This window comes from Danio rerio, chromosome 22, assembly GCF_049306965.1.
Source record: "Danio rerio strain Tuebingen ecotype United States chromosome 22, GRCz12tu, whole genome shotgun sequence".
NCBI classification, from domain to species: domain Eukaryota; kingdom Metazoa; phylum Chordata; class Actinopteri; order Cypriniformes; family Danionidae; genus Danio; species Danio rerio.
In genome coordinates, this window is record NC_133197.1 from 27,554,033 (window position 1) to 27,580,736 (window position 26,704).

The 26,704-nt window shown below is 35.6% G+C and overlaps 3 protein-coding genes and 1 long non-coding RNA gene across 11 annotated transcripts; 2 read left to right on the forward strand and 2 right to left on the reverse strand.

Annotated features, from left to right (window-relative positions):
- Nucleotides 1-553: 553 nt before the first annotated feature.
- On the reverse strand, nucleotides 554-13,613 carry gde1 (glycerophosphodiester phosphodiesterase 1). Its single transcript, NM_200243.1, is given in 6 exon segments — nucleotides 554-1,429; nucleotides 5,486-5,697; nucleotides 10,536-10,628; nucleotides 10,768-10,873; nucleotides 10,962-11,137; nucleotides 13,158-13,613. Coding segments are annotated over 6 exon segments (1,002 nt in total). The 5' UTR covers nucleotides 13,425-13,613; the 3' UTR covers nucleotides 554-1,281.
- LOC108181183 (uncharacterized) lies at nucleotides 2,693-6,230 on the forward strand. The gene is made up of 2 exons (XR_001797235.4): nucleotides 2,693-5,708; nucleotides 5,854-6,230. It is a non-coding gene; the product is annotated as an uncharacterized lncRNA (long non-coding RNA).
- Nucleotides 13,614-15,449: 1,836 nt separating the features above from the next.
- Nucleotides 15,450-16,643, forward strand: tmem186 (transmembrane protein 186). 3 transcript variants are annotated; one of them, XM_005161767.6, is made up of 3 exons: nucleotides 15,450-15,489; nucleotides 15,579-15,654; nucleotides 15,761-16,514. In XM_005161767.6, the coding sequence occupies exon 3, from the start codon at nucleotides 15,761-15,763 to the stop codon at nucleotides 16,436-16,438; it is 678 nt and encodes a 225-aa protein (XP_005161824.1). In that variant the 5' UTR covers nucleotides 15,450-15,489; nucleotides 15,579-15,654; the 3' UTR covers nucleotides 16,439-16,514. The 3 variants fall into 3 exon arrangements, with proteins under 3 accessions (XP_005161824.1, XP_073792855.1, NP_001129456.1); XM_073936754.1 differs by having other exon boundaries at nucleotides 15,582-15,654; NM_001135984.1 differs by lacking the exon at nucleotides 15,579-15,654 and having other exon boundaries at nucleotides 15,458-15,489; nucleotides 15,761-16,643.
- A 2,350-nt stretch (nucleotides 16,644-18,993) lies between these two features.
- Nucleotides 18,994-26,510, reverse strand: hmox2a (heme oxygenase 2a). 6 transcript variants are annotated; one of them, XM_073936134.1, is made up of 6 exons: nucleotides 26,425-26,510; nucleotides 24,973-25,083; nucleotides 22,485-22,602; nucleotides 21,890-22,381; nucleotides 21,686-21,809; nucleotides 18,994-19,670 (listed from the first exon to the last, which is right to left on the reverse strand). In XM_073936134.1, the coding sequence occupies exons 4-6, from the start codon at nucleotides 22,112-22,114 to the stop codon at nucleotides 19,543-19,545; spliced, it is 477 nt and encodes a 158-aa protein (XP_073792235.1). In that variant the 5' UTR covers nucleotides 22,115-22,381; nucleotides 22,485-22,602; nucleotides 24,973-25,083; nucleotides 26,425-26,510; the 3' UTR covers nucleotides 18,994-19,542.
- Nucleotides 26,511-26,704: the final 194 nt, after the last annotated feature.

The window sequence follows — 26,704 nt, forward strand, 5'->3', positions numbered from 1 at the left end:
ATCATTAGCACTTAAAAGTGATGCAAAATTTTTTTTTGTGCTCTTCTCTTTTTGTCGTCATTTTTCCCCTCAGTTTTTCGACACCTGAAGAATTACATAAGTTTCGTTTTATTTTTGCTGTCCAATTACCAAAATAAGTCAAGCATATGAATGGGGCAGGCAATGAAGCAACGGCTATGGCTGTGTATGTTGTGACCAGTTGGTCTCGCAGGTTTCCTTGGAAGAACAAACTCGAACCGCGAGAACAGAACGTATATGAGAAATGAGATACTGAGCTTCCTGTTAATCTTATGACGTAACAATGTAAACTTTAATAAAATTATGATTTTTGTTTTCAGTGAAAATGTATAAATATTTATGTGCTAAAGCACTGTCAATGAAGATAAGTTGTAAAATGCAAATCAAAATGATTCAACAAGTAAACGGCTCGAACCACTAGTGGGTTGTGGGGCCCCCAAGGGGCAGCAGCGCCTTAAGCAGCCGCTTAGTTCACTTATTGGGAGGGCCGGCTCTGGTCATTGAAAAGCAAATATAAAGACAAAATGTCTCTTGGTTCAGAATTAATTTTTTTATTTTACAATAATTGCCCAAGAAAACTGATAAACATGCCATTTTCAAGTAATTGTGATTAGTGAATTAGTATTTCAGTGTCCAACATAAGGTTGGCATTTGGTAGCTGCCTGAGAACTGACCTCAAGACCAAGTTTATTGCTTATATCATAAATATCTTGACTCCCTTAAGGTGGATATAATTACAGACTTACTGTTTTAAATGTAACCTGTTCATTAGCTATCAATACCAAACCTTTTAAGTATGACATAAATGTAATTAGCAAGAATTCATGTCATGAATGCAAAACAAGCCACACGTTAGACTAAATATCGATATAAGTAAAGCTCGATTTCCACACAAATCAAGTAGCAGAAAAGGAAAAGCAGGAGTATTAAATTAACTCCTTTCACTTTCCTCCAAGTCGTTCTTAGATTGGCATTAAAAAGGAAACTGTATTTAAGAAAAATGATGATTATCTCTAAATAGTCATAAATTGGCTCACCTGAGTGGGTTTTTACAGTACATTTGAACACTGATATTTACATCTCCTGTATTGTAAAATACACAATGAAAGCACTTGGTTACCCTGTAAATTCAAGTCTCTACTGCATGCTAACTAAACAAACCTAAACAATTCAAATACAGACATATACTTCTATCTTTTAAGTGAAGCAACTTTAGTCATTGAATTATAAAAGGCTCAAACAAACATTGCACCATGTGGTGTTTCAGTAGTGAGGGTCACAGTCCTCCACCAGGCTGTCAGTAATGTAGTTGATCTTCAGTAGTTGCTGGTAGTACTGCTTCTCTACTGCCGTATTCACCGTCCAGCCCACCACCTCTACCCCTCGGGCTGCCCAGTACTGCACATAGTCCCTGATGGAGAAAAAAATTAAATAAATAGTGAACATCAAAATGATTATTGCACTCTCCCACACTGTAGATGGCACTGAGGAATAGATATAAACTATATGTTCCAACAGAGAAGTGTAGTCAGCTTTACTTTTGCAGTTACATCCACAAAACCACACTATACTCTATCTATGCACTTGCAACGCACAATATGATTTTAGGCTTTTTCTCCCCCTGTATATCTTAAGAATGATCCGGGAATGAAGTGTAAAACCAAATGTAAATGTGTATTTTAGCCATTCTGGTTACATCATGGGCAACACAGTGGCGCAGTGGGTAGCACAATCGCCTCACAGCAAGAAGTTTGCTGGTTTGAGCTCCGGCTGGGTCAGTTGGCATTTCTGTGTGGAGTTTGCATGTTCTCAAAATCAAAATTATTAGCCCACCTTTAAATTTCCTCAAGTTATGTTTAACAGAGCAAGGAAATGTTCACAGTGTGTCTGATAACATTTCCAAATGGAGAAAGTCTTATTTGTTTTATTTTGGCTAGAAAAAAAAAAAAAAACATTTTAAGGTCAAAATTACGAAAGCGTAGAGCTGCCACCCAGGTAAAAAAAAATCTGAGCTTTATCACGTTTGTACAATATACTTTTCACGTTCTTACAATATAATATCACGTTTGTACAATATAATATCACGTTTGTACAATATACTTTTCACGTTCTTACAATATAATATCACGTTTGTACAATATAATATCACGTTTCTACAATATACTTTTCACGTTCTTACAATATAATATCGTGTTTGTACAATATAATATCACGTTTGTACAATATACTTTTCACGTTTGTACAATATATTTTTCACGTTCTTACAATATAATATCGCGTTTGTACAATATAATATCACGTTTGTACAATATACTTTTCACGTTTGTACAATATATTTTTCACGTTCTTACAATATAATATCACGTTTGTACAATATAATATCACGTTCTTACAATATAATATCATGTTTGTACAATATAATTATCACGTTATTACGTGAAAACTTTAGGCTACTGGTGCGATCAGAGCGTGAGAAAATGTCTCGTTTTACAGAATTAATTAAGTTCTATTTTATGCTTGGATTGAGACATGGGGAAATTTTGCAGCTACTGATTGTGATTACTAGACCCAGTAATAAAACAGTTATTGACGTTATGATCCATACTCCTTTGCATGTCTGCCATTGTGACATTTTCTGTTCCCAGATTGGAGCGAATCCGGGAAGGTGTCCCAAGCCTCTTTTCAACTTCTGCTATGAAATAACCAGCAATGATTTTGGGATCACTGTTTGTTGAAAAGGCATGAAGCCAAATCATAGCTCTCGAAAACCCATCAATGGCTCCATTTATACAGATTCCAAAGGGCTTCAGTTTGTCGTAGGAGTCGACGTGGTATGTCGGCAAACCAATGCCAATATTAATCGAGCGCAGCAGTGATGTTTGCGCGCGTTTAGAAGTGAACCGTGAGCAGATTACATACGCGAGCGCACAGGGGATCTTCACGCGCGCGCTCAACTGATCCAGCGCGAGAAAAAAAGTCCCGCGCGCGCACATCATCATCTGTGCGCACGTATGGCGGCAAATAACGTGATAATTATATTGTACAAACATGATATTATATTGTAAGAACGTGATAATTATATTGTACAAACGTGATATTATATTGTAAGAATGTGAAAAGTATATTGTACAAACGTAATATTATATTGTACAAACGTAATATTATATTGTACAAACGTGATATTATATTGTACAAACGTGATATTATATTGTAAGAACGTGAATAGTATATTGTACAAACGTGATATTATATTGTAAGAACGTGAAAACTATATTGTACAAACGTGATATTATATTGTAAGAACGTGAAACTATATTGTACAAACGTGATATTATATTGTAAGAATGTGAAAAGTATATTGTACAAACGTGATATTATATTGTACAAACGTGATATTATATTGTACAAACGTGATATTATATTGTACAAACGTGATATTATATTGTACAAACGTAATATTATATTGTACAAACGTGATATTATATTGTACAAACGTGATATTATATTGTAAGAACGTGAAAAGTATATTGTACAAACGTGATATTATATTGTACAAACGTGATATTATATTGTAAGAACGTGAAACTATATTGTACAAACGTGATATTATATCATCATCTGTGCGCACGTATGGCGGCAAATAACGTGATAATTATATTGTACAAACATGATATTATATTGTAAGAACGTGATAATTATATTGTACAAGCGTGATATTATATTGTAAGAACGTGAATAGTATATTGTACAAACGTGATTTTATATTGTAAGAACGTGAAAACTATATTGTACAAACGTGATATTATATTGTAAAAACGTGAAAAGTATATTGTACAAACGGGATTGTATATTGTACAAACGTGATATTATATTGTACAAACGTGATATTATATTGTACAAACGTGATATTATATTGTAAGAACGTGAAAAGTATATTGTACAAACGTAATATTACATTGTACAAACGTGATATTATATTGTACAAACGTGATATTATATTGTACAAACATGATATTATATTGTAAGAACGTGAAACTATATTGTACAAACGTGATATTATATTGTAAGAACGTGAAACTATATTGTACAAACGTGATATTATATTGTAAGAACGTGAAAAGTATATTGTACAAACGTGATAAAGCTCAGATTTTTTTTTTTACCTGGGTGGCAGCTCTACGCTTCCGTACTAAATGATTAGCCCCGTTAAGCTATATTTTCTGATAGTCTACCGAACAAACCATCATTATACAATAACTTATCCAATTACCGTAACCTGCCCAGTTACCCTAATTAAGCCTTTAAATGTCACTTTAAGCTGTATAGAAATGTCCTAAAAATAACTAGTCAAATATTATTTACTGTCATCATAACAAAAATAAAATAAATCAGTTATTTGAAATAAGTTATTAAAACTATTGTGTTTAGAAATGTGTTCTCTCTGTTAAACAGAAATTGGGGAAAAAAATAAACAGGGGGGCTATTAATTCTTACTTCAACTCTATTTTTTATATTTTTTTGATGTTTGTACTTAGACAGTAATTGCTGCAGCCCTTTAACATTTTAAAATTAACAAAATCACACAGCTCCAGCACCAAAATTATGTAATCATACCCAAATAACTAGATTTAGGGTGACCAGACATCATGTCAGATCTATTTCTATTATCCTGACTTGTTAAGAAAAGTCATATTTTGTCCCGTATTTCACTTTTCCATTTTATTTTTCTTTGCTGATCACCAAGGTTGGGCAAAAAATATTAGTGCACAATTTCCATATATACTTCAAACCAGTGTCTTCAATATACAATAAGAAAAAATTCAGATCATTTTCTTCTGTTTTTGGACTCCTTTTCTGTAGACGCTAGTTTGATGGTTTCAGCAACAATATTGGTAACCACGCCCCTCTACCGTTTGTTTGCTACATTATGTGCTAAAAGAAAGCTCCGACCCCTACTCAGTTTTCAATTTCAGTCAGAGGCACATCAACATACTGAAATAAAATTTCCAGCGACTTCCAGTTCACACATACTTTAAGACTAACAATGTGTGCTAGCCAAATAAACATCTTGATATCATGCAGACTGTGTGACAGTATCTATGTGACATGACAGTTTATTTACATCAGGGATGTCATTTTCCATAACTCGTTAATTCAACTGACTTTCTAACCCCAAGTATGAACAAAAATGTAATTTCTGGCAAACTAGCAACCCCTAGTTCCACTAGTAGGCTTTAATAATGAACTGTGAGACTAGAAGTGTTGCAGTGGTCAGTGCTTTAGTCAGTGCTTTAGTCTCTACTAAAACAACTATCCAGTGGTCAGTATAACTCCTTTTTCAGCGATTATATTTAGACAATTTATTTAATGCACAGTTTATTTTAGGACTTGTGGTAGGAGTGTTAAAGCTCTTACAGGAATGTAATTTACATAATGACATGACAATTATAATGTTAAAATGACTCACGGCGAGATGAAGTTCTTCTGCACCAGGAAGGCAGAGACTCCACACAAGTTCCACAGCAGGTGATGATGAGCCCAGTCCAGGAGCACGTCCAACACCTGCATCCAGTGTTGTTTCCATGTGGAAGAGAAGCGTGGCGTCCCGTCGCCAAAACGGCTGAGACTCCACGGACGATGGGTCAGTGCGGTCACCACATTCGGATCCGCCTGCCGCATCTGAAGAGGAGGTGAGCAGATCATTTTCATATTATCTGTATTATTGTTTTTAAAAAAAGCATTCCTGGTTCAGACTACATGATATGAACCTAATATTACAGTTTTATTACTGCATACAATATGTCACTAATTTACAATATTATCTAAAATCTACAGGCTTACACACACACATACACAGCTACAGATAGACAATCACTTTCACCCACTGGAGTGGGTAGGCGGGACTGCGAGCAGCGCTTTTTAGCTGGTGGACCATATGGCTGCCGCCCTCATTGGACTATATTCACATCCCGTTGCAATGTTATGTCTATGTGTTTATGTGCTTGATTGCTGGGGCATTTCCCCCCTGTACTCACACTGCCCTAATTCAAGGACAGTGTGAGAGGGTGTTTTTTTATTGCCTCTCTCTTCCCGAAATGTATCTCATTTCCTCTTTCTAAAAGCTATCTTTCATCGACCTGCATGGTCAAAGGGGGTCCAATTTCACTGCATGAAAGTATATGTGACAAATAAAGGCTTCATCATCATCATCATCATCATCATTAGTTGGTCTTGTTTGATGCAGGGCAGTGGTCATCTCAATGGGTTGTTGCACCTGCTCTGCATAGAGTTTTGCACATCTCACTTATTTAACACACTGATTTACATAACCAGCTAATTAGAAAAAGGGTTAAATCATGGTCATGTTCCCTACACAGTGTTCCCAACTTCCTGACCACAGGAAACCTTTACTTCACTTCGAAGAGTTCATTCATGGATTTACACCATTTTCATAAACGCCACATCTTCACACAAAGTTAACACATACTCAAGAGGTGTGACATGATATACCCTCTGTAAATAAACACAATTTTAAATTCACATATCACACCTATGCCATTCTAATGCCATTCATGCCATTCTAATGAATCATTTAGACTCCCTTCCAGCTGGAGTCATGGCAGAATGTTCTGTGGAGTTTACTACGCAGGGCACTTATGCTCAAATTAGAGATAAAATAACATCTGAAGTGAAAATGGAAACATAAAATGTGTTGAACATAACAATGACACAAGGTGTTGTGATGTGACGTCTGGGTTGCCTGATAATGCACTGACAGATAGACAAATGTTTTCATTAGGGATGCAAAAATGCTTTGTAATAATTATTTATTATTTTACTAAGTTATGTATTTTTGTCAGACCTTTTCAGTATAACTCAATAGATAAACAGCATAGTGACAGACACAAAGGAAGCAGATCTCACGTAACATCAGTGAGAAATACTACAGTAACTGTACGCACACCGAAAGTGGTGAGAGCGTCAAAGTAGCCAAAAGTAATTTATTTTCAATGAGAGCCAGCGGCGATAAGTGGCGAGGAGCAGCGCGACGCGTCTTCGCCGGTGTGGGCGTCAAGGAAAGTTGAAATCAAGTCAACTTTATGGTAATGATCTATGACACGGTTCGGCGTCAAGCAATCAGAATGAAGTCCACAGCTTGAGAGGAGTTCAGGGAACACAGACCTGTGAACTTTGGTTCCGACCACAATTGTTCCCAAGGGTTTGATTGTTGCGGTCGCCGGATTTTTAATTATTTACAATGTTTTCTCACAGGAACATGCATTAAATAAGTTACTGGCGAGTTACTGATGTGAATAAATGTTATATATATTTATCTTTAAAAATGTGTGCATCTTATGTGACAATACAAAACAGTATTGGTGCTTCAGGATATTTCAGACATATGGACACATTGGATAATTAAGTGGAGCAAAACCACCCCACATGCAACTTGATCTCCCATTGTTAAATGAGTTTGATAAGAAGTGAGCATCATTTTCATGCTAGAAATCACGTTTTATGCAGGAATGTAACTGATATGCTGCAACGACCCCTTTAAATTCAATGTAGCGAATTTTGACACTCTAATTGACACGCCAATTACTAACGATGAGTGACACACAATGTTGTTACAAAAATTCAAGCACACACACAGCACGCATGTTTAACTTTGCACTGTTTTTGCACGCAAATGTGACTATACTATGGAGTCAATCTGGGGCCATATATACTTGCAAAATTAAAGAAAGTTTTGCAAACAAAAAAAATTATTGACCAAAAAAATAAATAAATGCAAATCTCCAAAAATCACCAAGCGAAAAATTATTTTTGAGAAATAAAAATTAATTTTGCTAACAAAAAAGATCTTTAGAGGGAAAATAAGGTTTTGAGAAATAAAAATTTAATTTGCAAAAAAAAAAACAAAAAAAAAACTGCAAATAAAAATCAAGCAGTGCAAAAAACAACAAGTGCAATAAAAAAGCTATATATTTGCAAAACATTTTTAAAGCCTTTACAAAACCAGACGTTACAAGGCAACTTGGCCCAGACCTACAGGGCTGTAAGACCACCTCGGTGATACTGTGTCCAAGTATTGACGTCGCTTTAATGGAGGTAGGTCCGGGCCTGCCGTAAATGAAGTGCAAAGTGAAAACTGCATCGCAAACTCACGTTGACTAAAGAGCAAATCAAAATGAGCATTGCAATTGACTGGACGGGTTTTGTTAAGGCAATGCTGAAAAAAATGTTTTGCAAATATATATATACACACAGTTGGAAGTCCGAATTATTAGCTGCCCTTTGAATTTTTTTTCTTTTTCAAATATTTCCCAAATGATGTTCAACAGAGCAAGGACATTTTCAGTATGTCTGATAATATTTTTTCTGCTAGAGAAAGTCTTATTTGTTTCTTTTCGGCTAAAATTAAAGCCGTTATAAATTTTTTAATCAACATTTTAAGGACAAAATTTGTAGCCCCTTTAAGCTATGTATTTTTCTGTCTACAGAATAGTCTATAGAACAAACTGTCGTTATACAATAACTTGCCTAATTACCGTAACCTGCCTAGTTAACCTAATTAACCTAGTTAAGCCTTTAAATGTCACCTAAAGCTGTATAGAAGTGTCTTGAAAAATATCTAGTCAAATAATATTCACTGTCATCATTGCAAATCAGTTATTAGAAATGAGTTATTAAAACTATTATGTTCAGAAATGTGCTGAAAAAAATCTTCTCTCTGTTAAACAGAAATTGTGGAAAAAATAAACAGGGGGGCTAATAATTCTTTTCTTTTTAATTTTTGCTTTGCGATTTTTGGAGATTTGCATTTATTTATTTATTTTTGCTTAATACTTTATTTTTGTTTGCAAAACTTTCTTTTTTTTGCTAGTACATATGGCCCTAGTTTGACTCTATAGGATTATATCCACTGCTGTATGGATATCTGTTATGTTTATGTACAAAATAAACCTGATTAAACGTCCACAAACCGGGCTTGAAGCCTCTTCTTTTATAATTGTACTAGCACACGTCTTTATTACAAACATGCTTTTCAAAAGGTTTTAAACTTGTAAAACTCACTCTTGATAATATTTGATGATGATTGATGATCACAGACAGCTGAACAGATCTTTTTATCCCAGTTGCTTTGCAAACATCCTGTCTTGTTGATATGATTATATGTGTTACTACAGAGACATGTTAATACGCGGCTGTCAATCAATTCAGTGGGCGGGGAAACAGCACTCCTATGTCACGTTGCGGTCGGCCTCAAAATGGGAGGGATTTGGATCCCATTTTAATGTCAGAAAATGTAAAACAAGAGACTTATTGTGTTTACATCACCCCAATATGATTGTGGACACACTATACTTGCAAAAAGTTCTGTCCAAACAGCTTTCAAAAGATGATTTTCATCATAGGTGCCTTTAATGTCCATAATTAAGTCGACAGTGCTTGCAGCTCCTTTTGCGCTTTGGTTTGCACAGCAAGAAAGCACACTTGTGGCACAAGCCATTGAAATAAATGGGTTTTATAGCCCAGTACTTTCCACATCTGATCTGGAGGCTGGAGGGAGAGTGAAATCAGTGGGCTGAAGACTATATATACAGTTGAGATCAGAATTATTAGCCCCCCTTAAATTATTAGACCGATTGTTTATTTTTTCCCCCCAATTTATGTTAAACAGAGGGATTTTCGCAACACATTTCTTAACATAAGTTTTAACAACTAATTTTTAATAACTGATTTATTTTATCTTTACCATAATGACAGTAAATAATATTTGACTAGATATTGTTCAAGACACTTCTATTAAGCTTAAAGTGACATTTAAAGGCTTAACTAGGTTAATTAGGTTAACTAGGCAGGTTATTGTACAACAGTGGTTTGTTCTGTAGACAGTCGAGAAAAAATATAGCTTAAAGCAGCTAATAATTTTGTCCCTAAAATCGTGTTTAAAATATTAAAAGCTGCTTTTATTCTAGCCAAAATAAAACAAATAAGACTTTCTTTAGAGGAAAAAGTATTATCAGACATATTGTGAAAATTTCCTTGCTTTGTTAAACATCATTGGAAACTATTTTAAAAAGAAGAAAAAAATTCAAAGGGGGCTAATAATTCTGACTTTAACTATATATATATATATATATATATATATATATATATATATATATATATATATATATATATATATATATATATACACATTTTCTCATCTTATATTTTCAGCTTTTTTTTTTCTTATGCCTGACAATTGGAAAAGGCAACTTTCGGACGATATATTTTGACAGCAGAAATTTGTATGTATCCCAAGTTTACATTTCTTTGGTTCTTTATAACAAAGAATGACCAAAAACCATCACAACTATCTTTTTTTTAAAGAACAAGCAATGATCAGGAACTAACACGTAATCTGAAATGCTCTAAAAATCTATGAATCCAAATCACACAATTTCCACACTGAAATATGTGTAATCTGAACACAGCATGACAAGAAATTAATTACATAAATGTGTTACCCTATAGATGACTTTGGGCTCAAATGAGCAGACGATGCTTGTGTTGTAGAGCACTGGATACTTCCGAAATAACTCTTTTAGAGCTGCAGCTGCCTATAAAAGAAAACAGATAACATGCATGACTAGATTATCATTCTGGTCTGCTGATGCAAGAATCATTAATCTAACAGGCTTTCATTGGTAAAGATATCTGTGGATGCAAAGTGCAGAGCAAAGATAGTTGTGACAGTACCTCATCTGGATGACCTTTGACGTCAAAATAGATGGTCAACTGGTGCTTAATGCATTCCTCTACAGCCTCCTGCAGCGTCGGGACCTTCTCGCCTCGGAAACGGTCGCTATTCCACAACAAACACAAACATACCACCTGCTGTCTTTAACCTGGTCATGCTCGTTTTATGAAACAAGACTGCCTTCAGTTCTGACCTGAATCTGTGTTTGGCGGCTGCGTCGAGTTTGCGCAGTTCAGAGAAGAGCAGCTTGTTCAGGGATCCTGAGCCGTTTGTGGTTCGGTCCACGGTTTCATCGTGCATCAGTATAGGAACCCCATCAGCCGTGAACTCCAGGTCCAGCTCCACACCCGTGGCTCCATTCTCACTCGCCTTTCGTTTAGAAATAAGCGTTATTACGAGAGGAAGAGTGCTTGGTGTGAAGTACTGCGTCTTGAAACTATGGTTAACCCAATGCTTTCGTAATGTTTAATACGAGTAGTGTTCTTTTAAGGTTTAAGGGCATGTGATGGCTCATGTATTACGTACACAAAAAAAATTAATGAATGAAAGATGAATATTTGATTTATCTGATTGGCTAGGTCACAGGTGTCAAACTCAGTTCCAAAAGGGCCGCAGCTCTGCACAGTTTAGTTCCAACCCTAATTAAACACACCTGATCAAACTAATTGAGTCCTTCAGGCTTGTTTGAAACCTACAGGTAAGTGTGTTGGAGCAGGGTTGGAACTAAACTGTGCAGGGCTTCAGCCCTCCAGGAATTGAGTTTGACACCCCTAGGCTAGGTGATAATCCACAGAGAAAGCATTTTTAAGTCGAGTAAACAGAGAAACTCCGACAATGTTTAGATTAGGATATTGTAAAAGTTGAGTTTAAAACTGAGTCTGTATAAAATTAAAAATGTATTTAAACTAGTTTACATTACAACATTGTTACTCAAGCTCATAATCTCAGCTCTGACTTTTTGCCCCCCAGGATTGTGACTTTATTTCAGGTGACTTTTATAAGCTTATCCGTTTATAGGCATTCTTCTGAGTTTACACCTTTACATATTTTTTCTTTCTGTGGCAGGAATAGTTATTTACGTCAACTATACCTTTGCCCTTTAATGCACATGCTACCTGTATGTAAAAGCACTTCTAATGCACAACATGAGTCTAAAATTATCCACATACATTTCTTATATAATGTCATGCATGGCTGGGAATTTTTATGTTTGTATGTTTTGATATGAGTTTATTATTAAACATTCCCTTAAGTACATATTTCGTAATATACCAACAATAAATAAATACATATATTTTTAAATGTAAGAAATAAATAACAATTTGTAATGGTCAAAAACGAGTTAATTAAGAAATTCCTGGAATACCAAGAAAAGAAATTAACTTATTGCAAAGATATTGAAAGTCAGAAGTCAGTCGCTTTCCTTTAGACCAGAGATTCTCAAAGTAGGGCCCGTGGAACTATAGCTGGCCCATTGTAACTTTTTATTTGGCCCACCATCCCATCTGAGAGGAGAGTATGATCGAAATAGTTAGGGCGAATGCCTTTAACATAGAGATTGTCATTTCTACACTGTGAAACCCAAAAAGTTAAGGTACCTCAAACCATTTGAAGAAACCTATTGCAACAAACCATTATGGTTCAAAAACTAATCCTAATGAGTTCTGTGAGGTTTTTAATTGACTCGTTGCCTTCAAAACTGAGTTCAAAACTCTTTTCAAATGAGTAGAATTAACTTTCAGTCAATTCTGAGTTAACTACACTCGCATGTAATTTGGTGTAATCTTTTTTATTTGTTTTACTGCTGAGCGACAAAAAAAGCAAACTAAAATTAAATGTTTCAATTGAATGTTGTAAATGAATCTGATTTTATAAAATGGAAATGCTGTCACTTGATGGATAGAAGACTATGCAGAACACATCGGCAAGACAAAAACTAGTGTAATTTTGTTATACATTAGATTTTGTTTTTACTATAATATATTTATTTTAAAATGTAAAAATATACTGTAATAATATATGTAATAATAATTTGTAATAATACAAAGATATGTTTTATAGCCATTTTTAAACTATTAGATAAATTAGCAAATTACCCATTTTAAATGACCTCATCTTTATTTACCTTCTTCGACCCACTAGCCTCAATCAAGTTTGGTTTTTGTCCCTTCATAAGAAAAAGTTTGGGCACCCCTGCCCTGCTTAGACCCATATATGCAAGGGTTTAACAACTGTACCAATTTGGACTAAATACACTCAATACAAAATATCTCTCCACCTCTGTCATTAAATTATGTGACACTTTTTTGTTTGGCATATTAGCGTCATGTATTGTCTGTAAATGCATTATATGCATTAATATTAATCAGAAACACACTGATGTGCTCACCGCTCTTATAGCAGCTATAGTGTTCTCTGGGGCGTCGTGTCCTCCACCGCGGTGAGCCACCGCCGACACGCCGCCCGCAGGCACTCTGGAGCCGGGCTGCAGCACCTGTCTGGTCCGGCTGGAGGGAACCTGAGGGAACCGAAACATCACCAGAAACAGGTAGAGAGAGGCCGCGAGCACCGTGGGCCACACAGCGCTCCTAGTTCCCACCAGAACCACGACGAAAACAGTAGAAAACAGTACGAGTCCATCTCCCAACTGAAGCATGATGAGGAAATGATCCTACAAACCCAAAACAAGAGCTATTTCTGCAACAAATCAGTCAACACGCAGGATCTGCGCTGCTCTCGAAGCTGTCAGATGAAATCCGCATTGCGAGTGTCCTCAAACTGTCGTGTTCGGTCTTGGCTCATTCATTGCCACACGTCTGTCTGTCAACATATCGCTTGCATGAATGAACTGCCATTAAAGTGTATTAATGACATAACGAACACATTGCGAAATTGCTCCCGTGACCCGATCGACTTGCTGACTTCATCACAATTGAGAGTGTTAATTAAATATATCCCACACAGTGTCATACCATGCGAATAACTTATTTTGTCTACTTGAGGAACAATTAAAGTACAATATAAAATACAAGTATTAGACGCGATGCTTTGATGGACACTTTCTGCAATGTAACAAAAATGAAAGTCCTGCGACTCCATGAAGGACTTTTGAGCGAAAAAACTGTCCGATTTATTAAAAACAATTATGAAATGAGATAAAAACTAAAAATAGAATCATTATTACCGGTTTCAATTGCGGGAAATATTTATCATTTGATGTGTTTATTTAACTGAATTTTAGTCATGGCAACGGAAGTACTTTTATTTTGGAGTATGCTAGACTTTCTATCAAGTCCAGCTTCACATCGCTTAGGGTAGTTGTGCTCAAATTTAGATTTTAAAATTAATTTATCGGTATTTTTTTTTAACAAATTACTTTAAACATTGATGTTACCAGCGTGCGAATTATACATTGACGAACGAATGGGTCAACTTTTTTGATAGTAGTTTGGTAATACATTCTTCAGTGAATCAAATGTATTAATGTACTAAAATTACACCTCATTTATTATTAAAATGTATACGCTTTCAGTGTATTGATATTTAGTGATTTTTTAGAAGTTGCTGAAGGTCAAAATACAACTATTTTACAAGAAGTGTTTTGTGAAAACTTGAGATGTCTATCGGTGCCAGTTTCAGACTGTTGTTGAATGATATTTTTTCTTAGTATTGATTGGGGCGATTATATTTTCACACATGGTATGAACCATTATAAGGGTATATTTATTATGTTATAAATTTTTTATTTTCAATATTTAATTAAAGAGCTATTAAAGAGCTGACCCCCCCTATTCATCTTGTTTTAATGTCCTTCAGGGGGGACAAAGAAGTGTTAATGAGGGGTCAATCCCCCCACCCTCCAACCCCCCTGTAATTCGCACCCTTGATGTTACCCACGACACTTTTATGGTACTGAAACAATCAATTGTTTTTTAATGCTAAAATTTTTGCCAAAATTAGAAATAACGTGTCGAATAATAATATATAAATGCTTATTAATTGTTTTTATTTTCACTTTAATTAAATATTAATGACACCGAATAATTAATAACAAGGAAAATGTCATGCAAAATGAGAAATAAAATGCTTACTTTTTCACATCAAAGGAACAAATCAGTAAATAATAATAATAAAAAATAAATAAAATTACGGGATATATGTATATATAAATATATAAGGGATATATAAATTACAAAAAATTGCATAAGAAAAATTATTTCAGAATTGCACACATTCTTATAGCTTTTTTATTTGTTATGTCTTGTAGGGTTTCAATATGCATAAGATAAGTTTTAAACAAATAAATATTAGGCTTATCATTGGATCAGTTTTGTTTGTGTACATGGTACTTCCCATATATTATCATTAAATTAATAAACAAATTTTGCTCCAAGGTTTAGTTGTTATTATTGAATATCAAAAAATATTTTTACAAGAAAACTGAATTTTTAATTTAGTAAGTTTAAATATAAAATGTTCAACATCAAACCAAAATATTTGGGTATATGTGCATTCAACAAACAGGTGTTTTATCGATTCCTTCTCTAATTCACAAAAAGTGCACGTAGATTCCATGTCTCTAAAATATTTTTAACAACTTGTTTCAAAAACGATTTTGACAAGCGTTGATTTAAGGACTTTTATTTTGAAACGATACATAATATAACTCATGTCCAGCTTCACAGAAGAAGTGCGCGATGCACTGAACTTGTATGGACATGGTGAGTTCATTCAAAACTGAAATAATATTTAATAATAATGCGCGTTATTTAATTATGCTTATGTATTTTCTATGATTATCGCATATAAGAAGCTGGAACGCATAATCTGAGCCAACACAACAACTGCCTTTGTCAAGCACTGTTTTTATCAACATAATAAACAAGGTCAAATAGTCAATAGTCATGATGGTTACATTATCAAAATATTTTGTGTTGTTTTAATAATTAACATTAATAATAACTACTGTTGTGATGCTTACTGTCTCCTCAGATGATGATGTCAACAAGATTAATCCACCTTTCCCGTCATTTCCCTCAATATGGCTTTCGATGCCATCCTTCAGGACTTATTTCAAGTGCTCGCATGCAATACAACATCAACAACGGCCTGGCACACATGGGTAAACAGATGCCCAACACATCCACACACACCACGCGGATTCACCCGGCCTCATTCTCCTCTGACCTTGCCTCAAGAAAATACAGTCTAATCTATGCATTTCCACTAATCAGGGGCCTGCGGGCTCTTTCAAGACTCAAACTCTTACAGACGGGCATCACTGTTGTCCTGCTGCCCACTGTGTATTACCTCCACCTGCAGGGCCAGGCATCAGTGTTGGTCTTAAATCGCTCAATAGGCATTGCCTTGTTTGCTGGAGTCATGCTGTACTCCATAAGCCACTTTGTCAGAAGAGTGGTTGGCATGATGTATTTGGATTCAACACAGACCATATTAAAGGTGTCACATCTTAGCTTTTGGGGTCACAGAAGAGACATTTATGTACCCGTCTCAGATGTTGTGACTCTGGGAGATTCAGGAGACTCCAGGGGAGAATCAATTCTTCGGTTAAAGCGCTACAGCACTTCTAATACCATGTACTTTTCTACCAGACTGGGACGAGTGGTGGATAGACACGCATTTGGGAAGGTTTTTGGGAGTTTGTCATGAATTTGTGTAGTTTTGTATGTCATGTCATATGAAACTTTCCCAAAGTGAGAAATTAAAGATCTTATGGTAAAGTTAAGTATATGTAGCTTTTGTTTTGTGCATTTTATTAATAATTAGTGATGTAACAGATCACAAATCTTACGGTTTGGATCATATAATGTTTTTTTTAGTCACAGATCGGACTAGCCAAAAAGGGGAGGAGACAAATGTCATTTCTTTTCCATTTTATTACAAAAACTGCACTGCAAGAAACATTTGGTTTCAAAAAAACAAAAGTAAGAACCCTTATATTTATAAAAAAAAAAAATGAAGAAATAATTAGCTAAATATAAATAAATGGTAAAATATTCAGTACTGTGGAAAGATTCACAATTTCTGCTACTGTTGCTGATGACACTAAATGTAGAAATCTAACATTATAATTTGTACAACCCATATTTATTTTTAGTCTCGTTTTCAATAAATGCTTGTTATTTACTCATAAAACTTCATGTTTCATTGCTAGATGGATCATTTTTTATTATTATTCAGTGGCATATTTTTGATGGCTGGTTGAATTCAACCTATTGGTTAAATAATGTAATTACTGCTTACAACCTTTATTTTTGAGCGTCAAGTTAAATGTATATGACGTTAATTTTAATTTTTACCATAAACATCAGTGGTTTATTCTAAACTATAAACTGTTATCCCAGTACTTCTGTGTTATTTGATTGATTGTAACTCCATAACTAACTCAAAAGACCAAAGACTCAATCTCTTTCTTGATTTTTGTGTTGTCAGATTTGAATGCAGCAATTGGTAAGATAGATAAACATATGCAAATCACCATCATTTATAATTTATGTTGCGTGGGTGTTGAGATCCTGATCTTTTTAATAATTAATTGTGTAGCTTACACTGAATGCATCAATGCAGGTTAAACAAGAAGAGACAGAAAACACCTTTAATAACCTAAGAAACCCACCACATCCTGAATAACCTACCACAACTTCTTCCATCATCATTATATTTTATAGCAAAGCCTAAATGCTTTCATACATGTGATTTTAATGACTTAAGAAAGCGATCTCTCTGCAATCGTTACAAATTTAGCATTAATCTACTAATAAAAAAGTAATTATCCATGGGTCATGTGAGTTCCAAACCATGGGTTGTGATCCTTACAAATCATGAATCAACCGGGATCCGTTACATCCCTATTAAAATAATGAAATATTGCAGCAAGGATGATGCATTATGGACTTTTTAGGATAGGATAATCTGACACTATTGGAAAAAAAGTGTTCCTACGGGTCCTGGAAAATTAGAAGGTTGTTTTCCAGTTATGGAAATGACCTTTAAATTGACAGAAATGACCAAATGTCTCTGAAATAATCATTCTTGTCCTGGATTTTTTTCTGTATTTTTGGGTTTTAGTTTTTTAGTTCAAAACAACCAACTGTTTGTAAGCCTAGACAGGGATGGGCAGTATTTAAGATACATGAGTTATTACAACTATTATGTGTAGAAATGTATTGAAAAAATATTTGTTATACAGAAATTGGGGAAAAATAAACAAGGGCTAATAATTCTGACTTCAACTGTATGTTTATATAAAATATGTGTTTTAAATGCAAAATAGTACTTTGTTATTTTTATTTGATAGGGCTGATGAAAATGATTTAATTTTTTGTGTCAAAATACTTTAATGTCTTGTATTTTTATGTTTTTAAAATACAGCAAAATACTTTGTAAGAAGTCTACATTAAGACATAGAAATGCACTGCTTATTGGTGCTTTGGACATTATTGACTCTTCTATTTCAAAAAGAATTGTAAAAATCTTAGGTGATTTAAAGTGTATACTGTACAAATAATAGTAATTTTGGATGTTTTTGATTTGTTTTTGTTTGGATGTGGGTATTGAGTTCCGCCGGCTCAGGTGCTGATGAGATTGCGGTATTGTGTGGGAAAGCAAAATTTGTCTCATTAGTATTAGGTTTTTTGGCAAATGTCTCAATTAAGTTTAGCTGTTTTAAAAAGAGTTTACTTATTCTGAACCTTGTTTTGAACAATAGCTATCTGAATTGTAATTTTTAGTGTGCGGAAAACCCCCCAGCAAAACTAATGCCAATAGATTTCAATGCCCATCTCCCACCATGCAAGTACACACACCTTAAAACACACAATTGTACATCTTTATTTCCTCTAATTCTTTCTTGCTTTGTCAATATATCGTAGTATACACTGTTTAATAATCAATTAAAATTATGTAAAAAAATAAAAATTAAAAAACTGCATTTATTTGCACCCTATAATGGTAGGTACGCATAGTGTGTATAGCCATACGGCTGCAGGCACCACTGGAATACATGATGACATATATCTTTCAGTTTTGGCTGAACTATCCTTTAGTGTCCTATAAAAACTCTTTATTGTATTATAATTTCATTTTGCGGTTTTCAGGAGTATTCACAGGTAAGCGTGGGGAGCAGAGAGACCTCGAGGCCGGAATCGAACTCGGATCACCGTGAGCACCGGAGTGCATATGTCGATGCACTAACCACTACACCATTAGCGTTGATCTCTTTATTCTACATTAAATGCCACAGAAATCTGCATGGACAGAATCTTTTTAATCATTCACTGCACCACAGTGATGTATATAACACATTTTTTATGTATTACAATGTGCAAAACCAACCAAAATAGGTTAACGATACAGACTTGCATTAAGCAGATCAAGCAGCTCCATTGTCATCTTGCATGCCCTTAAAAGTATGCTTACACTCTTGACTGAGAGTGAAAACAGAATAAAGAAGGTCACATTCCCTCAATAAGGCTAAAACTTGCATTATATTTTATACAAATAGACTCCAGGTTTTGTCTAAATCTTTAAATCATAGGTCTCAAACAAGAGACCTATAGGGCCGCAGCTCTGCAAAGTTTTGCTCTAAACCTAATCAAACACAGTGTGTCTAGTAGTCTTGGACACCTTGATTAGTTGGATCAGCTGTGTTTGGAGCAAAACTGTGCAGAGCTGCGGCCCTCCAGAAATTGAGTTTGAGACCTATGCTTTATATGGTTATGGAATTCCTGTTTTTTTAATTAGTGTAAAGATGATCACATGAGGTACCAGGCAGCCAATCCGGCAACAGCAGCAACCAATGTGGCCAGAATCACCTGTACTGTTGATTGTCGAAGCACCGTCTTGGCGAAATTACATGCGTAGGTTGTGTTTCCACTGACCGCTAGGCAAGAAAAAAGAGAAACAGTGATACAAACAAAATATAGAACTGTATATTCAGAAATAGAAATATCCAAACATTGTGATCAAAACTGAAAATTGGTTAGCGACCTAAAGTTTAATTAGTCACATTTTGGCATTTTGGGCATTTGGTATAGGAGGTATTTGAAACAGATACCCGAGCCACCTCAGCTGGATTCTCTCAATGTGGAGGAGCATCGGCTTTACTCCAGAGGCGTTCCCAGGCCAGCCAAAAGACAGCGTTTCCTGGGTCTTCCCCAAGACGTCCTCCCTGTGGGACATGCCTGGAACACCTCCCTAGGTAGGCGTCCAGGAGGCATTTGAAACAGATACCCGAGCCACCTCAGCTTGCTTCTCTGTGGAGGAGCATCGGCTCTACTCCGATCGGCTCTACTACTATTTGATGTTCCCTTTACATGAGTTAAAAGTGCAGATTTAAAGCAGATTTTATGAACTGCATATATTCAGAAGAAAATTATAAAGCAGTTATAAGCATGAAACGCATAGTTCACTAAAAAAATGAGTAAATGGTGACATTTTTAATTTCTGAGTGAACATTCCCTTTAATCTGACATTTAGTGTAACAGTTTTCACTGACTTAAACCCAGGTCAGATCACACAATTTTTATTGTTGGTTACGAAAATCACTGTTACACCATGCAATATTGTCTCAGTAAAATCTTGATTTGTCATGGGTAACAAATGTGCCAGACTATACGTTCTTTCACGATCAGTCATACTATGATGTCTGCGATGAGTGTTATATCCAAAAAGCAGTCACAAGTGTTGCTATAACAATATTTCTCGTCTCAATTTCATTCATTTCAATTTTCTTATTTCAATCTCAGTAAACACTGATGCTTGCTGACAACTAGGCTACATTATTTAAGGGCATTCCTTATGACATGGATAGGATCAAACTTATGATTTCTTTTTATTTTAAGATGTTTTAAATCTAAATGTATATTTTGCTGCCAATTTTGCTTACTCTTGCCTGAACATGCCACGAGTAAGACGGAGAAATTGAAAACACCTCAGCAGCTGTTAAGCATTAATTATATCCTTAATTTCTACAAAGCGGAATAAATCATCACCGCACAACTGAGTAGTGGAGGGGCACAAACAAAAATATAACTAATATATTTTTCTTGGAAAAAAATTTTTTTGAAATGAATTTTGTTTGCTATAATATTTATCTTAATTTTAATGTATCTTTTGTTGGTCAGATACTTATAATCAAGAACAATAAATAACCTTTGAAGTGAAGTGCATCAAAACAAGTCCGCTATATGCTTCAGAACCAAAAGTTGCCAGGAGATTGTGTTGGTTTGTTTATAAAAATAATTATCTAGCCTAAATAAAACTGAAGTGAAATAGTCACAGAGAAGACTATATTAAGCTCTTTTCACTGTTAATGACAGTGAATAACAGGACAGGCTTTTACAATGTATTCGCAGCACTGTACAGGTTCCCAGATTACCTTAGAAGAACAAACTCTGTTGGAAGGATGTGAGAACTCAGAAACTCGTTGTGAGAATGAAGTCAGTCTGTCAGAAGAAAAACACCTTTATATTTTAGAAAAAGTAGTTAAAGTTTGCATAAGATCAATCATTGGTTATCCACCCATGACCCACTATAACTGCATTAATGGCAGCAACTGCTGAGACAACTGAAAAATGATGTGCTCCTATTGCAGTGTCACCCACGTGACAGAACTCGTAGAGAAGAATGAGAAAAATCAAATATGCTAGACTTCTAACGACACCATCGCAGGCATGGTATCGGTTGTTGTGAACTATGCCAATTTGATTCTTGTGTCACAATGCCTATTTGTTGTTTACAAATCCTATGTCAAGGAAATCAAGCCAAAATCGTGACAAATTTGTGTGATCTGACCGGGGCTTTAGCAAGAAGATGAGCCGATCTAAAGTGTCTGAAACCAATGTTCTCAAGTTTTGATCTCCAATGTATATATATTGTTTCTAACAACGTCCTTACCCATTTTGGCAGCATAGTATGGACATTTACTAATATCTCCACCCATGTCTCCATGTGCATGGGGACCAATGTCCTGCACTTCCTCTTCTATGTCTTTCCCGATCTCCTGCAACTCTGTGAATACCTGACAGAAGATAAAAGGATGTAAAAGTACAATAATCATCTGATTATCTCAACCAGTGAATGGAAATTATATCCTCTTACGTCCAAGTTCAATTTAAAAGCCAGGTTGGCTTCATCTAGCAGCTTGGCTTTGGTCTCCGCATCCACTTCCAGCTCGTTCATCCGGCTGCGGTACAGCCTCTTGAAGGCTGTGGGGTTGTGGATGCCCTCAAAATGGTAGAAGTTCAAGCCCTCACCGGTAGGGGGCAGTTTTAGGGCCCGCTGAGCCACTTTCTTTAAAATCTGCCCTCCTGATAGGTCACCCATGTAACGGGTCCATGCGTGTGCCACCAAAAGAACCGGGTCATCGCGACCCACCTCATGTATGCGGTCTACATAGGGCTGTGTGGCAGCAGAGCAGGAGATCTGGCTCTCCCAGTCTTCACCATAGAAATACGCCAGGTCTTTGGCCAAGGCCTCTTGCCGGTGAAGCTCAGAGGGGAAATATAGAGGGGCAAACACTGCGTGGTCCTTAACCTTCTCAATCTCCTCCTCAATGGCAGAATAAACATAGTACAGGGCAGTGGTGCCAAGCTGGGGTTGACAAAATGACAAAATAGCAAAAGTATAAAGGTCAGAAAATAGTGGAGTTTTGAACAAAAAAAAAGTAATTCATCAAAAGTACCAACAGACTCACCTTAAAAAGTTCCCGTTTAATTCGGCCCCTTAGGAAGTCTTTGACAAATGGTGAATTCTCAGCTTTGTCATGAGATTCTTTGGTTCCTGCTGCCAAAACTTCTGACAGGTCATTAGGACTAAAAACAGAAGATTTATAAAGATATTACCTCCACTACTGGTATCAAAGTAGGAGCAAACAATAGCTGAAGTATGAGTCTTAAGAACACAATATGTAAACCACACAGCAGTGTTATATATTTTGCTGAATTATGTATTTGCATTATCCCAAATGCTTTGAAGAACGTTCAAATCCTAACAAATAAGCAATTTTCAATAGTGGCATGGACCATGTCCTGTGTGGTAATGCTAATGATGTTGTACATCCATCTTTTATTCTCTCAAAACCATGCACTTGGCAGCCATTTTATTTTTTGCAGTCTTCAGTAGTTTGCTGTTGCGGTTTTTGTTCCGTCTCCTATGTTGTTTTTTTCTGTGACATCTAGTTTACTAAGTAGTGCAAACATGACTCAAAGCAAACTGCACAAATTATGCACATGCTTTGAATTGTTGCTATTTATATTGGTCAAACATTACTATTCTGATGACACAATTTGCATTGAGCACTGTATGTATATCCTAGCATGTGCATAAAAAAACTAATTACACCTAGGCCCAATCCTAATTTTATTTTTGTACCCCTTTCCCTTCTCATTGAAACAGAGTTTGAAGGGGAAGGGCTTTAAAATTTACCCCTAAGAAATGGCACACCACTACAACACCTGCACATTTCATCGCAATCTCTTGCTTCATATGAGATCAGATGATTGCGACTGCTGTTCCAGTTGCGTTTTTTTTTTCTGGAAATCACTGAAGGCATATATTAAGTTATCATAACGATCTAATGTGGCAATAAGATCGTAACTGTACTGTGCATTTACACAGTGGCCTTATTCATCTATGTAAACACAATAAAAACAACATTAACATCCACTAGACGTTTCTGACAGGGTATTCCAGAGCTATCAAGTGTCAGAATGATTTGAGACTCCTATACAGGAGTTATTATTAGGGATTAGAGATTAGTTTTTATTTAATTTTTTTTTTTTAAAGCATGACGGTAAAACACAAACGCGGTTATGAATATATCAAAACATGTGCTTGTTTATTGTAAAAATTCTTAATAATGACAAAAAAAAAATAATAATTTGTGGATCTCCTGACTTCCGGGTGCAGCTATCCCGCTGTTGTGGCTGGTGTATTCTGGGAAATTTTCTTACCCCTTGGTTTCGAGTGTGGTCCTGAAAAATCTCTGTTCAAAGGGGTGTTTAGCCCTTCACCTTAGCCCTACGCCTTCAAGCTAAAGAGAATTGGGGCACCCCTACCCCTTTATGGGAATGCACAAAACGAGAGGTAGGGGTAAGGGGGAGGGCTAAGGGGTAGAATTGGGGTTGGGCCTTAAGTTTCATGTGGCATTCCCAATGATCCAACTGTTGGTCATATATGTGAACAATGATTAATGCATTAGACGCAGCCGAAAGCAACTTTTAATTAGGGGCTTAATAATAATAATAATAATAATAATAATAATAATAGTAGTAGTAGTATATTTGGTAGGTCATGTGGTTTCAACATGGTTTCCCTCTCAATGGTTTGGCATAAGTGCGTTCACACCGAAAGCGGTGAGAGTATCAAAGTAGACTGAAGTCAATAATTTTCAATGGAACATGGCAGCAATAAGCAGTGAGGAGCGGCGCGTCTTCACTGATGTGGGCGTCGAGAAGAGTTGAAATTAAGTCAACTTTATGGTAATGAGCAACTGTTCGATGTGGTTCGGTGCGGCCTTCTTGTTCTTTTGCGGCCAGAGCGAACTTTTATGCTCTCACCGCCTTCGATGTGAATGCACAGTGATGCATTCGCAATCAGATATTCATATTTTCTTTGAATAGTAGCTAATAGCACTGTAGATATTTATTTGCAGGTTTGCTGTGTTTGGAGAGACTTGCATATCTGATAATGTGGGATCCTTAGTGTGTTGTTTTGTTTGCATAATTTTACTTGTGTAACATGTAGAATTGATGTACGACATTTTGTCATTAACTTTCAGTATGTTAAGAAACGCACTGGTAAAGGTAAAGTCGGTTTTATATGCGCACATTTGTTCAGTGACAACTTGTAACCTGCTCCCTATATTGCTTACCATGGTACTTTGAATATGCAATTTGAAATCACTTGCAATTATGACTTCAAACAACATTAGCACTATATATTTGACAGTGAACAATGTTGTACTTTGATAGTCATTGGCTAATATGATTTCCCTGTGTATAAATCGCAAAGAATACTTTTCTTACATTATAATTATTAAGGAGAAAGTCTGAATGTGTAAATATAAAACCAACTTCACCACAATAAGAAACGCACGCTCAAAACAGATACTGGTAAACTTGGCAAGCCTGTTTAGTTTCTATTAGGTCTGTGAATGTTTCTCCTAATAAAGCTGTAATTACAGTACTTCAGGATATCATCATCGCTGTCAGTGAGGATGTTCTCTCCTCCATTGGACACTGCTGAATCTGCAGCCATCGTCAGCGTCTGTGTTATTTCTGTCAGGCTCTTCTCTGCTTGACAAATAAAGAAAATAAGAAAAAACACACACAACAGGACATTCTAAAACACTTAACGTGAAATAAAAGCTTAACGTGGTTTAATGCACCAAAACTTCAACCAGAGAAACCCAAATTTCTGTCAAACTGTACTTGTAATTAACCCCAACTACTGTAAAAAGGAGGAGTATCAATTCCATAGATAAAGTAAAAAACATAACGTTAAGCGTTTTCTCTGATTAACACTACTAGCAAAAGAACGAGCCCCGTTTCCACAGCTAAAGTGAACAATATTGTGTCAAGCGTTTTTCCCTAGGCTGTTGTGGGGATGTCAATGACATGCAAAAGCACATTCTTTTGACAGCAAGTGTTAATCTATCATAAATAAAATTTGATGAACAGCCTTTTTAACATTTAGTTTCCCTCAGTTGTTGTAAAGTTACGCCTTTCCTTATTATGGACTTGAATGGGGGAGAAAACGCTTATTGTGATATTGTTCACTTTATCTATGGAATTAAGGCCCGCTCTTTCATTAATAGTTAAGGTAATCACAAGTAAAGTTTGACAGATATTTATGCTTGTCTGGTCTGGGTTAAAAGTACGTTAAGCCACCTCGAGCTTTTTTCTTACAATGGACCTTGGAGAATGCTTAAAGTGATAATGTTCACTTGATACACTAAAATAAAAGTTTGTTCTTTTCACAGCAGTAAGTGTTTATGAGTGTATTTTTATAGAAAGTTGATCATCTCTGGATGTTACGTTAAACCACATTAAGCTCTTATAATGGACTTAAATGGGGGATAAAATTATTAATGTGACATTGTTCATTTCATCTACAGAATCAGAGCTTGATCCTTTGATAGTAGTTAGTGTAGTGTTGTGGTGTGCCCCACTGAGGTACATTAAGCCATGTTAAGCGTTTTCCTTTTATTATAATGGACTTATAATGGGGAGAAACGTATAACGTGATAAGTTTCACTTAATAAAATTGAGCTCATTTTATTGACATTAAAATAAGTGTTTGTCACTTGTTTGTGTGTGAAAATTTATAGAAATATGGTTTCCCCCGCTTGCTGTTAAGCTACATTAAGTAACGTTAAGCTGAAGTAAAGTGTTTTCGAATGTCCCCACACAACAACTGCAACAATTCAATAACGACAGCTCTTGTTTTCATTGCGTAACTCACATCCATTGTGTCATGAGCGCACATAAACAACAAACACTCCCGTGACATTGACTTGTGTAATAAAGTCGTACATTTAAAAACCGTAATGACATTTAATACAGTGATATAGATGCAGGCAATGCCTGTCAGGTTGTTTTTTTACCGATGGAAAGCAGAATCGTTTATATTACCTGATTTCGCAGTGTTTAAGGTAAAGCAACCCGTTGCAGTTCACATCACGTTGTATAATGTTTACCCAACCAGACCACCAGACTCTAAACAGGAAGTAGAATGACGCGTACTGTGACTGTCTCAAACGTAGTCAGCGCTAAAACATTAAATCTATATAAAAATTTTGTGATTTTTTTGTATCATTTATATTATGTTTATATTGTGTATTCCTGGGTTTGTTTGTTTGTTTTATTATTTTTTTCCCTAGTTGAATTAATTAATTTAATATATATTTAATTA